This window comes from Lissotriton vulgaris, chromosome 2_1, assembly GCF_964263255.1.
Source record: "Lissotriton vulgaris chromosome 2_1, aLisVul1.2, whole genome shotgun sequence".
NCBI lineage: Eukaryota > Metazoa > Chordata > Amphibia > Caudata > Salamandridae > Lissotriton > Lissotriton vulgaris.
The window spans coordinates 1,065,408,044-1,065,423,963 of NC_141687.1; the positions used below are offsets into that span (position 1 = coordinate 1,065,408,044).

Consider the following 15,920-nt stretch of genomic DNA (forward strand, 5'->3'; position numbering starts at 1 on the left):
ATGTTCATATAGTGTCCTATGTTCCACTGGGTAGGCCTCTTTGTGAGACGCATACCATCTACGGGGCACGGGGGCCGGGATGCCACCACAGAAGCTTGGTCTCTTGGCGTGGACATCAATAGAGGGCTTGGGGGTGGGGGGGGGGGGGCCTTTGCGTCTCGGTGAATAGACTGCTCGGACCTCTCGCAGAGGGAGCGCATCTCTGAGGCGGTGCAGTGAGGAGTCCTTAATCCAGGGCCGGGGCCGCTAGCTGCTCGTAGGGTTGGCGTGTTCTAGGCGTCGGAGCACCCCTGTGTGGGGTGCAAGCACTTCCTGCTAGTCCCAGTGCCTGGCTCAGTCTTTCCGCCCTCTCCTGGGGTGCCATCTCTCTGAGGGGGAAGGATAGAGTCCGTGTGACAGGGACCCCAGTGCTAACATGGGAACGGGTCCACGCACCCTCTCACCACAGAGGATGTGCAGCTCTTACTCACGCCTCCAACATGCCGGCTCACCCTCCGTGCTGAGAACAGGTGCAGCTGCTGGGTCCCCACACCCTACCTCCCCGCCCCACAGCATGACTGGGCTCCTTACTGTACTCTTTGTTTGCACTGTCACGCATGTTCCCTCATACCTTTTTTCCCTTCAACCCCAGCTTCACAATTGGCCCAGAAGTGATCCTCTGTAGAGAGGCCAACGCTTGAATGGGCGTGTCATCAGAAGTCCTGCGCATGCTTGAAGCACGAGGCCAGTGGGGGCTGCTGTAAATCCTGACTTGTCCCGTGTGCCTTCCCTAGGTGAATCCTAATTGAAGTCCTTGACCAGAAGATGTGTGTCCGTGGGTTAACCCCATTACTGCATTGAGGGATAAACAAGTGATGTCCAGAGTGTGGATATTGCCCGGAGGGATGCTGTGTTATAGGACTTGTCTGTCTGTGACCTGCTCTTACTCTTCTCCGGGCGATGTCCGCATTATAGAAACCCCTGTAATAAGGAAATAGAAGCGTGTGCCGGGTGTTCCAGCAGGTCCGGCCTGGTCCCGTCTGTGTGAACTCCGTCCCATAAAACAACCCATACCTGCTACGCCTTGGCACCTGTGCCCGCCAAGAGGGCGGGTTGTTTATTTAGCACACACCTTGTTGCAGACTCCAGTCCCACGTGGGACGGGTGGTATTATGATCCACACCCGGGGCGCTGGGAATAGATCCCTTTATCGTGCCAAGTGCCCCGGGCCCTAAGCAATGACCGCTGGCGTATCGGAAATAAGAGCTGAGCCCAGAATGGCGCCAAAAAATGCCTGCTATGGGTTTTCATGCTTGTATGGAACTCTTAGGCTCTTGAATGAATATTCGTCCTGGTTTAGTCTGAGGTTATGGTTTTGGTAATATTGTCTATGTATGTAGCACACAATCCAAACGGAATATACTCTGGGCTCTCTAATAACATTATTAGAGCCTCTAGATGATGAACGCCTGACTCGACCCTCCTGGGATTTTGGATCTGTAACCAGCATATAACATCCAGATTTCTGCAGCGGGCGCTCAACCCACTAACCTATCTATACAAGGGTTCTATGTGTGACCTGCACGTTAAGCCGCAGTGCGCAGAAGTGACCCGGACATGTATTTGTCATTAGGATCGCAATAGATAGCCTTTGAACTCTTATGAGTCGCAAGGAAGTAGCGAAAAGCGATAACGAAACTTACCAGCGGCTGTCTACAGACAAGCTCACGCGCCCAACCCAATCCGAAGGCGAGCGTCGGAATCTGACGCTGCCATAGACAATGCTGCGCGCGTGGCCAGCTCTTGTCTCCGCTCGTTGTCGGCTGAGCCGACAGCTATAGTTCTCGCGGCGAGAGCACGCTTTCGCCAGGGCGAGACCTAACCAGTCCCTCCCAGTAATCCGTGCAATATGTTTAATAGCAGCTTTTCTTTCAGAAGCAAGTGTAGTTGCACCAAGTTCACATTAAATAACCCATCCTGTTTGAGAACACCATACGTCTAACAAAAATGGCGCCCGTCAAGCGGCACCTTAAATATCTCAAAGCATTCAAATTCAATCACATTAAATTCACATAAAAACTTTAACCCCCCTTCCCCCTTAAGCAACGCAATGTGTCTAATGGCATCTAGACACTTCACAGGTGTATCACACCATGGAATTGTATTCTGGCATCCGACTATATATTCTGTAGTCCATGTTTTTGTTAACTGTCCTATTGCTTCCGCAGTGCCCAAGGTCCTGCTGTAGTCGGCAGACTAGACCAAATAAAGATGTAACACAAAATCTTGAGATTGTAATGTATTTAAAAATACACCTGATTGTATAACCTTAAGCAGCCACAGATTTCGGTAATGCTTTTGTGTTCTATATCTGCCCAATGTCTGGAGTACACAGACAACAGAAATAACACTACACACATCTAAATCAAGGTATCCGATAGGATTTCCCTTACTTTACCTGCTTTGTGAATTAATTCATCTGAAATTATCCTAGGAAAGCTGGTGCTTATCAGTTATGAATGCATAGCTTTGATTGGAACTCTGTTCCCAGCCATTGAGAGTGGTTAAAAAAGTAGGTAGATTTCACTGACACTCGGGGACCACTCTTCTGAGTCTATGGGCAAGTTGTGGTCTTGTGTACCATATGCTTCCAACGAAGGTGTTTCCAACTTGTGGGTTTCTGTAGCGAAGTGTACCGATTAGTATTTTGAACAAAATAACCAAGTATAAGCAGTAGCGGATGATTTTTATAAGTCAGGGTGGCTAAAGACCAAACAAAATTGTATGTCTGTGCTGTTTCCTAAAGTGTGATGCTTCTATGGCCTGAGGGACCAAGGTGAAATGTTCTGTTGCTGAACACTCTTAAACCTAGGATTTTGTGCTTGTGAAGTGAGTCTTCACTGAAAACACAGACTTTGCTGGTGTTTTACAGAGAAACTCCGTAGATATTTGGAACATCTGTCCCTTGAGTCATTGTACACCATGTTGAGAATTTGAAGTAACATCCTTGTCTTGAAATGTCATTGCAAGACCAGGTTTGAGTTTAATATTTAACATCAACTTCAGGATTAACCTTGAAGCACATTCCTGAACCTTTTAGCATTAATTGATTGGGCAGAAAAGGAAATTCAGTATAGGTAATTTGATTAATCTTGTCTAGAATTTACAGTGGTGCAAACTAATGATTTCCTGGATGGACGTTTAAATGGAAACTACCGATCAGATTAAATTCTATATGTTGCTGTATTTCTGATCAGTTTTCCACTAGTTTCCCTAAGATAGAAAATGATATTACCATGCTAGTACACACTTTCAGAATGAAAGTTCTTAATTTTCAACATCACCTTAAAACCGAAGTCTTCGGTGGCAGTACTGAGGTGTAAAATGACACACCCCAAAGGTTCTATTCGAATTTACTTTTGTTATAATTAGCTGTGAAGAAAACAACCAGGATTATTTTAACAAAACAAGGCATTTAGAAAGTAGCAAGTTGTAGTCTGTTAGGGTGGTAGTGATAGTCGCCGTTTTCTCTAAAAAACTGTTGCTGCTCGTGCACAACATGGAACCCCAAGATAAGACCAAAGATGAAAGTTACAGAGGCCCTTGTCCTGCTACTCCTGCTCGTCCAATAACATGATATGCAAGCCAGTGTAAGCTTACAGGTAAGTAAACATTTTCTTTCCATGCATTTCCCTGACTTCTCCCACTCAGAAATCCCTCTAATTTGTTTGAATGTATGTTCTGTAGTCTTTCTGTTTTGTTTTTGCCATAAGGTCTAGCGAAGTGTGAAAAATACATTTTGAAACCGTACAATCTTTCTGAATTGAGAGGCAGGGAATTTGAATGGATTCATGTACATGCAGACCAGTCACAGAGGGACATATCTAAAAGTTTATCCACGTAAAGTTCCTATTTAGTCGGGCCCATTTAGTTGTACTAGCTTTAGTGTTGGTATGGTCTTGCAGCATAGACTCATGCCTGTTGGAGGATTGTTTGGCTTAATGCCTCCAGATTGCCCTGTTCTAAACTTAACCGACTACCATAATAAAATACTTCTGTGTTAAATTGCAACTTTTTTGCGTCCTTTAATTAATTGCCCTTTGTTTACCTCCTGCAGGTTAACAAAGTGACCCACGTTGACGGGAACAGCCTTGTGAGATACTCCACTGAAACTGCCTTCCTGGTCGAAAAATATGAGATCCTGTGACACCGAGGATGAGGAAGCTGAAGACTTTTCCATTTTAACTTTAAAAATACTGAATCTTTTTTTGGAGCGTAAAGGAGGCAGAAGAGTCTCCGACTGTGTTTCCAGAGAGCTGGCCTGTCTCACCCAGACCTTCACCCACTCTATCCTACCAGGATTGATGGTGGGTGACATGCTTTGGCATAGAATCAACATGAACTTGTGGAGGGTGGGCAAGGGTTGCACGTTTCCGTGGCAGATTGGGGTTGGCTTTCTGGTGACTAGGAGGAGTAGATGTGATCATCTACCAACTGTCATGTCTGCCCCTGACCCTTCCAACTGCTTTGGATTTGGTTATAATTAAGTTTTGAAGCTTGGACCTCGGCGTTAGCCTCCTTCCTGTCTGTCACTCTTTTCATGTGAGCTTACGTAGTTCTCTCTGCAGCCTCGAACCTGCAAAACCTAACTGTGTTCTGCCACCTGTCTGCAGACCACCCACTGTCTGAAACAACTGGCTATTTGAATCTTTTTGGCCTAATGTGCCCTGCGTTACAACTTTCAGTTTGTGTGTCTGTTCGTATATTTTGCTTTTTATTCTCTTCAATCTAGGGGTCCTGACATTGAGTTTTAGAGAGATTGATTGGAGCAGCGTTTGGCCGTATAAGCACCTGCTTTTGGGATTCCTGGCCAATATTCAGAGCAACAGCGTCCTCTTGCCCCACGGCAGCAATTATGAGGTGATTTAGCAATGCCTGATACTGTTTCACTCTTATAGCGCATGCCACAGCCACTTGAAAAGTTGTTTATCTTAGTTTCCAAAATGGTTTACCTCCTTAATTTCATATAGGACAATGCTCTGGATTCTTTAAACCACAGTCTTTCTCTACTTTAATTGGTTTGTCTGATTCTGTGATCCTGTCCTCCAATATAACTCTTCCAATCACTCCAAATTATTGCCACTCCTTGAGGCATCTGTAATTAACAACTGTACAATTTAAAGCTCATTAGAGTACATTTTTTTATGTAAAGTATGTCAAAATCTAAGTAAACTTTATCTATTCAATCACTAGTTTTGTTCGCTCTCCCAGAAGTCTAGCCTACGCCATTCTTCAATCACCCTTCTAAAGCAAAAAGTGTAACTTCTGTCATATTTTAAAGGTGAGGATACTTGGTGGCTCGTCCTGAATACCCTTCCGCCTCATACTCCTGGATGCTCTTGCCTACTAAATGCCCCATCCTTGTTTTCTGAATACCTAGAGGCGCCCTCTCCTCTTTAATGCCTGAAAGTGATTTTTCCTACAGATTGCCTCAAACCAATTATCCTCTGTAGTTGTTGAACTGGCTGGGTATAGCTGAGATTTAACTATTGTTTTTAAAAACTGCACCCAGGAAGTGTGGCTAGTTATTCGTCCACACCCCCTTGCCCTTACCACCCACCACCCCACAGCTGTCTGCCACTGAGGCTAAACCACCCTCACCAGCAGCAGTAGTGTTTGCAAGCACCTGGGAGGCGCCGGGTGGATGGCAATTTTCAAAGCATGTTTTACCATCCTCTGCTCCCCTTAAAAAAAAAAAAAAACGTTGATGTGGGTTGTGGAACTATTTGGAATTTGAGGTGGTTGGTCTTAAAGAGATCCAAATGCTGGTGCCCTCACTCCTTGTAGATTATGCCTCACATTCAGATTTCTTTGGGTCAGTGCATTGCTTTTTAAAATAAATCTAAGAGGCTGTTTATTTTCAGATTTCTTTTTCTTTGTTTGAATTATTCGAGGCTTTAAAATAAAAATTGAAGGACAACATTTTGTAACCCTGTATTATAATTGCCTAGGGATTCTAACACATTCCACTGTACACAGAACCCTGAAAGGAATTGATTTCTTTAAAGAAATAAAGTGTAATCTACAACAAGACCTTGCTTTAGTGGTTATTGTGTCAAAGTTCTTGAGGTGTAGTGAGTTACAGGCGATCTACTGAGTTGTGTACCTAAATGCCTTCGTTTATGTCGTTGATGTTCAGTGCATTTCTAACATACATTGGCCTTCGCTTAAATTATTCACTATTTTCAATGGGTTCTGTAAGCAGGGTGTTGCTTTCAGTCTTGTTTTGCTGCCATGCTCCCTGATGCCCAGAGCCTGCAGAACATGATGGGTAGACATGCCAAGTAAACTCTGGTTGCAGACTCCTGGGACAAGGCCTTGGACAGTGATCTGAAGGCTTGCAGTTCAGAGCTTGACATTTAGTTACACTCTGCTGTCCATTCCTCTAATCATTTTCCTAGATTTGCGTGTGCTTGGAATACAGAAATTGGCCTTTGAATGTTCCATGCATCCATTTCTCCTACATAGGGGATTTGGGTGCAGAACGTGGCTTACAGCAATACTCTTTACCACTGCCCAGGAACTGTGTACCGTCCCTCCCTACTCTTCATTTCTATTGTCCAATTATGCCCTTAATCTTTTTGTTTTTATAAAGTGAATAATGTGCTGGCTCAGCAGACTCCTTTGTTGTAGATGTTATTTTTAGGTTGAAGCCTACCAGACAGCGCAGCCCAGAATCACAAATTGTTCAGCCGATTCAGATTCAACCCGGGTTCTCCTGTCCGCAGCTCTGGCTGTTACTCCACATCCGTGCTTCACTTCAAAACTCCCCAAACCTAGAAGAGCGCTGGCATCCTCTCCATGGTACTGTCCGGAACTGAAAAAGCTGAAAGTTTTATGTAGGAAAGCCGAACGTACTTGGAGAACGGAATATAGGATGGAACATAAGATATCCTACAATACTGCGTTACAACAATAAAAATAAGCCATTATTCTAGCAAAAATCACCTACTACTCTGCTAAAATAACGGAGGCTACCAAGCAACTTTTTAAAAATGTTGAAGTACTATCGAAATCGCGTCAGAATTTGAATTTGAATTTAAAAGCATTTGTTTAGCGCGCTTATACCCAGCGGTTTCATGGCGCTGAAGGAGCTACTACCAGCAACAGCAACAAGAGGGACAGATTAGGCATCAAAAGCTTTAGAAAAGAGGAAGGTTTTGAGATTCTTCCGGAACTCCAAATAGGAGGTTGCAGATCTAAGGGTCATAGGGAGGGAGTTCCAGAAGACAGGTGCGAGGACCGCAAATTTCGCCCCACCTGCTTTCTTTTTCTTAAAGCGAGGGGTGGCTAGGAGTGCCATGTGGGTAGAGCGGAGTTCTCTGCCCGGCAGGTAAGATTTGATGGCCGAGCATATAAACTCGGGGGCAGTGCCCATCCTAGCCTGGAAGGTGAGGCAACCTAGTTTAAATAAGGCCCGCTCCCTCACAGGTAGCCAGTGCAATGATTTCAGCAGTGGGGTTGCTCGATGGAATTTGGGCAGCCCATGGATCAGGCGGGCAGCCTGATTTTGCACTAGCTGCAATCGGTGTATGGCATAGGCCAGTGCGCCGTTGTAGATTATGTTCCCATAATCGAGGCGCGAGCGCACCATTGCCATCACAATTATTTTCAGTGCCGGGAGGGAAAAGAAGCGGGATATCTTTCTAATTATCCGGAGGGAAAAGATGCAGGAGGAGACCACCGAACTCACCTGGGGGTTTACAGATAGTTGGGGATTGAGAAAGATCCCGAGGGTTTTAACTTTAGGGACCGGGAGGGTGGGGCACCAAGTGAAGGGGGCCAGAACAAAGGGGACCAGGGACTGCAACCACCTCCTGTCAAGACCAACTCTGTCTTGTCAGGGTTGAGTTTGAGGTGGTTGCAGTTCATCCAATCTTGGATGAATAACATGACGGTTTGAAAGTTTTGAACAGAGGAGGCAGAGTGAGAAAGATTAAAGATAAGCTGGAGGTCATCGGCGTAATTAAACACCGTGACCTCAAGCTGCTGTAGTGAAGAGATAAGGGGGTAGATGTATAAATTAAACAAAAGAGGGAATAAGGAGGAGCCCTGAGGGACACCACACTCCACCTTTCGTGAGGAGGCAGTAAAACCAGTGAGATGAACAGCCTGTGCCCTGTCACACAGGAAGGAATTAAGCCAGGAGAGGGCAGAGCCCTCTATGCCCGCCGCCCTGACACAAGTGAGAAGGATGGAGTGATCCACCGTGTCAAAAGCGGCGGACAGGTCCAAAAGAACAAGGGCTTGCGGGAGGTTGATGTCAATACCCTCGCGGAGTCTGTCCATCACTGAGATCACCACCTTCTTTGTGGAGAGTAGAGGTCGGAAGCCCGCCTAGCAAGGAGAGAGGCACTGATTTGCCTCCACATAAGTGCTCAGGGTACTCGTGACGTGGGTTTCTAAGACCTTTCCCAAATAGGGTAGGAGGGAAATGGGGCGGTAATTAGCAGGGGACAGGGGATCAGCGCCATTTTTTTTTTTTAAATCGGGATAATGACTGCTCATTTGTGAGAGGGAGGAACCACGCCATTGCTTAGTGAGTCATTAAGGAACGTAAGGGGAGGGGTGGGACAGGCCGAGAAGATCTCTCTTAAAACATGGGCAGGACCAAAATCCAAAGGGGAACCCGACTTCACCCGTTGAAGGAGGAAGGAGGGAGTCCTTGGTCAGCAGTGGAATGCTAGCCAGTTTGGAAGTAGAAGGGGGAGGGGACTGGTTAACAAAGGTTAGAGAAGGAGGTGGTATATTGATTTTTATCTGTGCGACCTTCTCAATGAAAAATTCATTCAGCGAATCGCAGAGATGTTGAGAGGGAGGGACTGTCGGATGCTGCCAGTTCATGGACGGTAGCAAAAATCTCTTTGGATTGGGACTCTGCCGCTAAAATCCTTCCTGGGTAGTATTCTGTTTTAGCCTCAAGAATGCCTTTTTTGTAAATCTGTAAGGCAGAGTGGTATGCGGCTTTCAGTGAGGGGCTGTAGGCTCTCCTCCAAGCTCTCTCAGCTCTCCGTGCCTCTAGTTTTTTCACCTTAAGGTCAGAGTGGAACCACCTATTTGCTGCATGGGCTCGCTTGACCGTAATCCGCCTCAGGGGAGCGAATTCGTCGCCCGATTTAGTCAGCCAATTATTGATGGATTCCAATTGGGCTGAGGCTGCAAGGCCTGAAAGGTCAGGGCTGGACTCGGACAAGGACGAGCAGAGAGACTGCATGTCTGCTTTGCCCCATTTCCTAATCCAAGTGTTCTAGGGGAGCAGGGGCTTAGCCTCAGGGGATAGTGCAAGGGAAAAGGAAATGAGGGAGTGGTCCGACCAGAGGCAGGGGGAAATGGTGGGGGGCGTTGTGGGGACATTTAGGGCCCAGATTTGGTCCAGTGCATGACCATGAGTATGAGTGGGGCTATGAATGTGAGGTACAAAGTTAAGGCTAATCATAAGGTCAGTGAAATCTTTGGAGTAAGAGGTTTCGGCGGGGTCATTGGGCCAGTAATTAAAGTCCCCTAGGACTAAGACTGATGAATTATTTATCACCAGTGTCGCCAGGAGATCTTGAAAATTAGAAATAAAGGATGAGGTGGTTTGAGGAGGGCGGTAAACAAGGACGCAGGTCAAAGGGATTTGTTATGAGGTCGAGCGTGCTACCAAGTAGTCAACTTCAGGGATTAGAGGAGAGGGAAGGGTCTGAAAGTGCAGGTCAGCACGAGCTATCAAGGCTACTCCTCTGCCCGACTTGCCCTCAGGCCGATCTGCTCGAATGGCAGAATGTGAGGGGGGCAATGCAGCTAGAACATTGGGCAGGGAGTCCGCTCTGAACCAGGTCTCGGTTAAAAACAAGAGATCAGGTTCATGCGTGTCCATCTAGTCAAATAGCTCGTACTGATTAACAGCTGACCGTGTGTTGAGTAGGGCAGCCGAGATGTTAAATACTGGTATTTGAGGATTGAAGGGAGGGGGTAGGGTGGGGGGTAGGGTGGGAGGCGAAAGTGTCAACTGGGTAACGATTTCCGGGGGGGTACGGAGAGGCGGAATAAACAAGCCAAGGGAAGTCACACGATTGGATACAGTGAGAGAGATGGTACCAGGGGTCCAGTAGGAGCAAAGCTGTGATGGAGTGTATCTAGTCAGCTGGGCAGAGTGGCGTGCCCCTAGCCCCGGTCGGCCGCGGACGGGCGCAGACGGGCTTGCCTTAAGCGCGCCTTTGGCGCGCAAACGTCGCGCCCGCTGCGCTTCCGGTGGGGCCACATGCTTTATAGCAGAGAGGAGAGGGGTCCAGAGGGGGCGTGGCTACGGAGGTGGGCGTGGCCTAGCGACTGGCCAATCCCGTCGTTTCAGCAGGGAAGTTGAGCTTGCGTCAGCAAGCACTCTGCTGAGTAGGAGGAGGTTCGAATACGGCGCAAAGTAAAAGAAATCAATACAATTTTAATCCAAATAGTTTTAAAATGAGCGGTCTGTGCCCTGCTCCCGGCTGTGCCTCAAGAGCTGTGAGTAGTGCAATCAAACGCGGCGCTCGTGATCAGCGCGCGTTTGTCAGAGGGGGCGTGGCTAAGGAGGTGGGCGTGGCCTAGCGACCGGCCAATCCCATTGTTTCAGCAGGGAAGTTTAGCCTACGTCAGCAAGCACTCTGCTGAGTAGGAGGAGGTTCGAATACGGCGCAAAGTAAAAGAAATCAATACAATTTTAATCCAAATAGTTTTAAAATGAGCGGTCTGTGCCCTGCTCCCGGCTGTGCCTCAAGAGCTGTGAGTAGTGCAATCAAACGCGGCGCTCGTGATCAGCGCGCGTTTGTCAGAGGGGGCGTGGCTAAGGAGGTGGGCGTGGCCTAGCGACCGGCCAATCCCGTTGTTTCAGCAGGGAAGTTTAGCCTACGTCAGCAAGCACTCTGCTGTGTAGGAGGAGGTTCGAATATGGCGCAAAGTAAAAGAAATCAATACAATTTTAATCCAAATAGTTTTAAAATGAGCTGTCTGTGCCCTGCTCCCGGCTGTGCATCAAGAGCTGTGAGTAGTGCAATCAACACTCTCAGAACACTCTCTTTAGTCTTGATTCTGTGTTTTGCAATAAAATGGCCAATTTCTTTCAAAATAAGATCAATTTGATTTATGATAAACTACGGAAAAACAGGCAGGAAGGCGATGACTGTCCTGATATCACAGAGGATTCGTTGTTGCATTGTCAGTTGAACTTATTTTGCTCACTTACTCCTATTGACGTGACTAAATCTATATGCTCCACTCAGTCGAGTTCACCATGGGATCCTTGTCCTCCGGTGATACATCAGGTGTCCCAGACCATTAGTAATCATCTAACTCCCATTCTCAATCAGGTGATCACCTCAGGTAGTTATCCGATGGTCTGGAAGAAGGCCTGTATCAGACCTATCTTGAAAAAGCCAGCACTTGACCCCTTAGAGGTCAAGAACTATCGCCCCATCTCATGCCTACCAATGGCTGCCAAAATCCTGGAGAGGGCAATTAACCAGGAGCTGACATCTTAATCCGCAACAACCTGCTGGATTGCAGTCCGCATGGCTTCCGGTCAGGGCACTCGACTGAGATGGCGTTAGTTGTAGCAATGGAGGAGATCCGGAGGCAGGTGGATTGGGGGGAAAGAGCGATCCTCATACTCCTCGACCATTCGGTAGCATTTGACACAGTGAATCACACAGTGTTGGTGCATAGGCTGAAGGCGGTGGGGATTGGGGAGGCGGCTCTGTCACTCCTCTCCTCTTTCCTAGTAGGTAGGGAGCAAACTTTAAACTGGGAGAGTCTGCAGTCAGAAACTTTACCTCTGCCCTGTGGAGTCCCACAGGGCTCGGCACTGTCACCAAAGCTCTTTAATATCTATGTGACCCCTCTCGCCAGTCTCATTAGACAGCATGGGTTCTCGGTGTGTCGTACACAGACGATACCCAAATCATCATCTCGGTATCAAAAAAGTCAGAGCAGGTAGCTGCTAGATTCCATGCATGTCTGAGGTACATCATGAGCTGGATGAGCAATAATTTCCTTAAGATCAACACGGATAAGACTGAGGTCATGGAGCTTGGTGGTGGTCTGTCCCTGTGGGATCACACATGGTGGCTGGTAGAGGCGGGCATGTGCCCAATATCATCTATGAAAGTTAAGAACCTGGGGATCATCTTTGAGTATCAACTGGGTTTTATGCTCAGATTACTCGGGTAACCTCCACTGGCTTCTATGTCTTGAAGCTGCCGCAGAAGGTGTTTCCTTTTATTCCTCAGAAGCTTCGAAAAACTGTTGTGGTGGCCTTAGTCTTAGCCCGATTAGATTTCTGCAACACTCTTTTCTTGGGTATTGACAAGGCACAGAAGACTAAACTGCAGTCCATACAAAATGCAGCTGCACGAATACTCCTGAACATCCCAAAAGGTCACCTAACTTCGGCGGCTATTAAGTTGTAACACTGGCTTCCTAGACATCAACGCATGGATTTTAAGGCTTTATGCCTTGTGCATAAGACTCTATATGGTGGAGGGGTTTCCGATCTGCGAAAAATGTTTCAGTGGTACATCCCTTTGAAGTGTCAGATCGGCTAACTCCGGCCTCATTTGTACCACCAAAGTCCGTAAAGCTAGATGGGTAGGCAGAAGTCTCAGATTGTGCAGCTAGGTTGTGAAACCAGTTGCCCATTGGGCATGCTGTTCCAGGCTTTGATGGCCAGGGAATTTAAAGTTTTCCCACCTTCAGTCTTCAAGTTGTAACTGGCGGGAGACATGAGATTGTCTTGGGCAGAACGGAGGAAACGACTCGGTTTGTAGTGGGGGAAGCGTTTGGTAAGGTATTTTGATATTTTGAGGGGGTATTTCTAAAGCGCAGCGGTCGCTCCGAAGGGAGCATCATGGCGCTGAAAAATCCTGAAGGCCTAGTCATGTTAGCGGAAGGAGGGCTAGATGGCAGCTTTAGTCCAGTCGTCGGGTAGGCTAAAGATCCAGGTCTTGAGAAGTTTCCTGAAAGGTTTCTCAAGGACCTGTTGTCTCAAGTGTTTGGGCATTACACTTAGACTTCAACCAAGCATGACAGTTTTTAGGAAGCAAATAAAAACATGACTATTTCTGGGGTTTTCACTGATTATACTTAATACTCTTAGATCTCTTGTCTCGCTCTTAGTGCCAAGACGCCTCAGCATTTGAGCACTCTATAAACTGGTAACTAATCTAATCTACAATCCATCCAACTCTACCCCACTCCACTCAAACCTACCTCACTCCATTTCACCAATTTAATCTACCCGACGCCATTTCACCCCACTCCAGTCTATCACACCCCATTCCACCCTACTCCAATCTACCCCTCCCCAGTCTACCCTCTCCTAATCTACCCCTATCACTCCACTCTACAGACCTACCCCACCTAATCCAACTCACTCCACTACAGTCTACCCCACCCCACTCTATCCCACCCCACTTCAATTTACCCCATTCCAGCCTTCCCTGCTCTAATCCACCCAATCTATTCTATTCCCCCAAATCTAACCCATCCCACTCGCCCCCACCACATTCACTCCTCTTCCCCAATCTAGCAATTACTCTCACTACACTCCAATCTCGACTCCAATCTATCCAACTCTACCCCACCCTGCTGTATCCCAATCTACCCCATTCCATTCTACCCCAATCTACCACACTCCATTCCACTCTGCCCCGCCTCCCTCACTCCAATCTACAGCATGTCACCCAAATCTACCCCACCCAGTCCAATCTAACCCAATCCACCCCAAATTGCCCTACTCCAATCTACCCCATCTAATCCTCCCATTCCAATCTACCCTAACCCAATCTTCCTCACTCCAGTCTCCTCTATTCCACACCAGTCTACCCGACTGCACTCCAGTCTACCCCACTCCATTCCATTCTACTCCAAACTCCATTCTACTCTACTCAAATATGTTCCCCAATCTATCCCACTCCAATTTACCCCACTCTAATCTACCCCAATGTATTCCACCCCAAACTAACCCACTCCACCCCAATTCAATCTCCCTCACTCCACTCTACTATGCCAATCTACCCATCTGCCTCACTCCAGTCTAACCCAATCCATCCCACTCCATTCTACCCCTCTCGGCCCCACTTTAGTCTATGCCAGTCTACCCCCTCCACTCTACCCCACTCCAATTTGCCCCACCCCACTAACCTTTAGCCATGCTGAACAGAAGCCACACTGGTGTACATAATGGCTAAATAAAAACATTGCAAAGCCAATAGCTCTTGCTTAGGCAAGAGCTATTGGTTTTGACAATATTTGATTTGATGCGTGGATCTTAGATCTAAAAAAAATTGCTTTTGTTATGGCATAATCAGTTCACTTAGAGGTAGTTGTCTACTCCTTGTAGACTCTAGCTGTACATAAATTGCGGTTACAAAAAAACCTGTATCAGTAATTGGGGAATCTGCATGAAACTTTACAAAGCAAGTAGCTGCCTAGGGGGTTGTGAATTGTTGAGAGAAACCCAAAAGTTACATTTTCAAGTATGTGAGAAACGTTAGTTTTCTGGTGCGGCAAAAACAGCCGAACAGAATTGCACCAAAATTATTAAGAACACCAACAAAGGGCAATTTTTGTCTTCATCTTTTCTTACGTTTTAGAGAAAATTGTAAACAAAAAATACACATTTAAATTCTGTGCATGGTTAACCCCTTCGATGCTGATGACTAGCTCAGCTCGTCATCAGCCACGGGTGACGTGTGCGGATGACGAGCTGAGCTCGTCATGTATCGCGGTTAATCGAAAACAGCCGTACAGCGCAAAAATCACCGCAGCAGCGATGCGGTTAAGGAACTACATTTTTGAACCAAGAATTTAATTTTATTAACTTAGACGTTTTCTTCGTTTTAAATCACCACTTGATTGGCCATGAAATCTTGAAGACTTCTATTTTTTTTTATTTTGCTCCTGAACACATTGACATTTGTGGGAGTCCGTACTCCTAGTTCATCAACTTCGCTATTCAAAAACAATTTATGACCATGTGAACAGTTGCAGCCCAACCACGGCAAAGCACCTCCCCCTTTGGGAGGGAAATACCTCTTCTTGCTGAAAGAAATTGAGAAAAATGGTGCACTGTTCATAAACCTAACTAGTATGGTGCAAAAGCGGCCTCGATGTTTATGGAGAGGAAGTCATTGGTAAATTAAAGCAGAGTAATTCTTGGAGGCGCAAGGCTCCCCAATTGAAATCTGAACCTGGTCTGTGAAGACAATCGGGTAACACAATCTGGGAACTGCTATGGAATAAAAAGAAATTAAATCTGGGTGTACTATACTAGACGTCATGGCAGAACCTATAACTGAGTTTGTCTAGTTGTCGTAAACAACCCCATCCTATGCAGTGGTAACATGACCATTCACAGGTGAGTGCAAATAATTCATTCTGTTTGGGCATGTGCCTTTGATGTCATCCCAAGTACATGCCTATTTTGGTATTTCTTGTATGGAGACATCTTAAATGGCAAAAGAAGTGTAATATTTGCATTTATTTTACGTAAGCATTTGTGAATGGAACTACCTTATCCGTTTTGACTGTTGCTTGATGGTTTTTAGTTTTTTATAACTCACTTTACATCACAGTTCTCAATCTACACAAAAAAGTATTTTACTTTGAACCTTGGAAGTGTCTTGCAAATTAGCTGACAGATGCAGTGGCAAAGTCATGGAGGGTGTCCGCATATGTCATAATTTTATTCGTTTATGCACCATAGGGAGTTTTGGATGAGTTAACAGAAATAATTGACGCCAAGGATACTACATTTGGCGTTCACACAGAGGATAGTTTCTTTGTGCTTTTTAAAATTGGCTGCAAATCTGTACAGTAGTTTTTTCATTGTGTGCGTCAATGTTTGTGTGTGTATAAGTTTATATAAA

The 15,920-nt window shown here is 46.3% G+C and overlaps 1 protein-coding gene across 1 annotated transcript in view; it reads left to right on the forward strand.

The window, feature by feature from the left end:
- The window catches only part of ARCN1 (archain 1 coat protein complex I subunit delta), a 234,454-nt gene extending 228,384 nt beyond the window's left edge, over positions 1–6,070 (forward strand). Inside the window, exon 10 of the mRNA XM_086956714.1 lies at positions 4,097–6,070. Within this exon, the coding sequence (XP_086812840.1) occupies positions 4,097–4,186 (90 nt within the window). The 3' untranslated portion in view covers positions 4,187–6,070. The remainder of the gene's footprint in view (positions 1–4,096) is intronic.
- Positions 6,071–15,920: the final 9,850 nt, after the last annotated feature.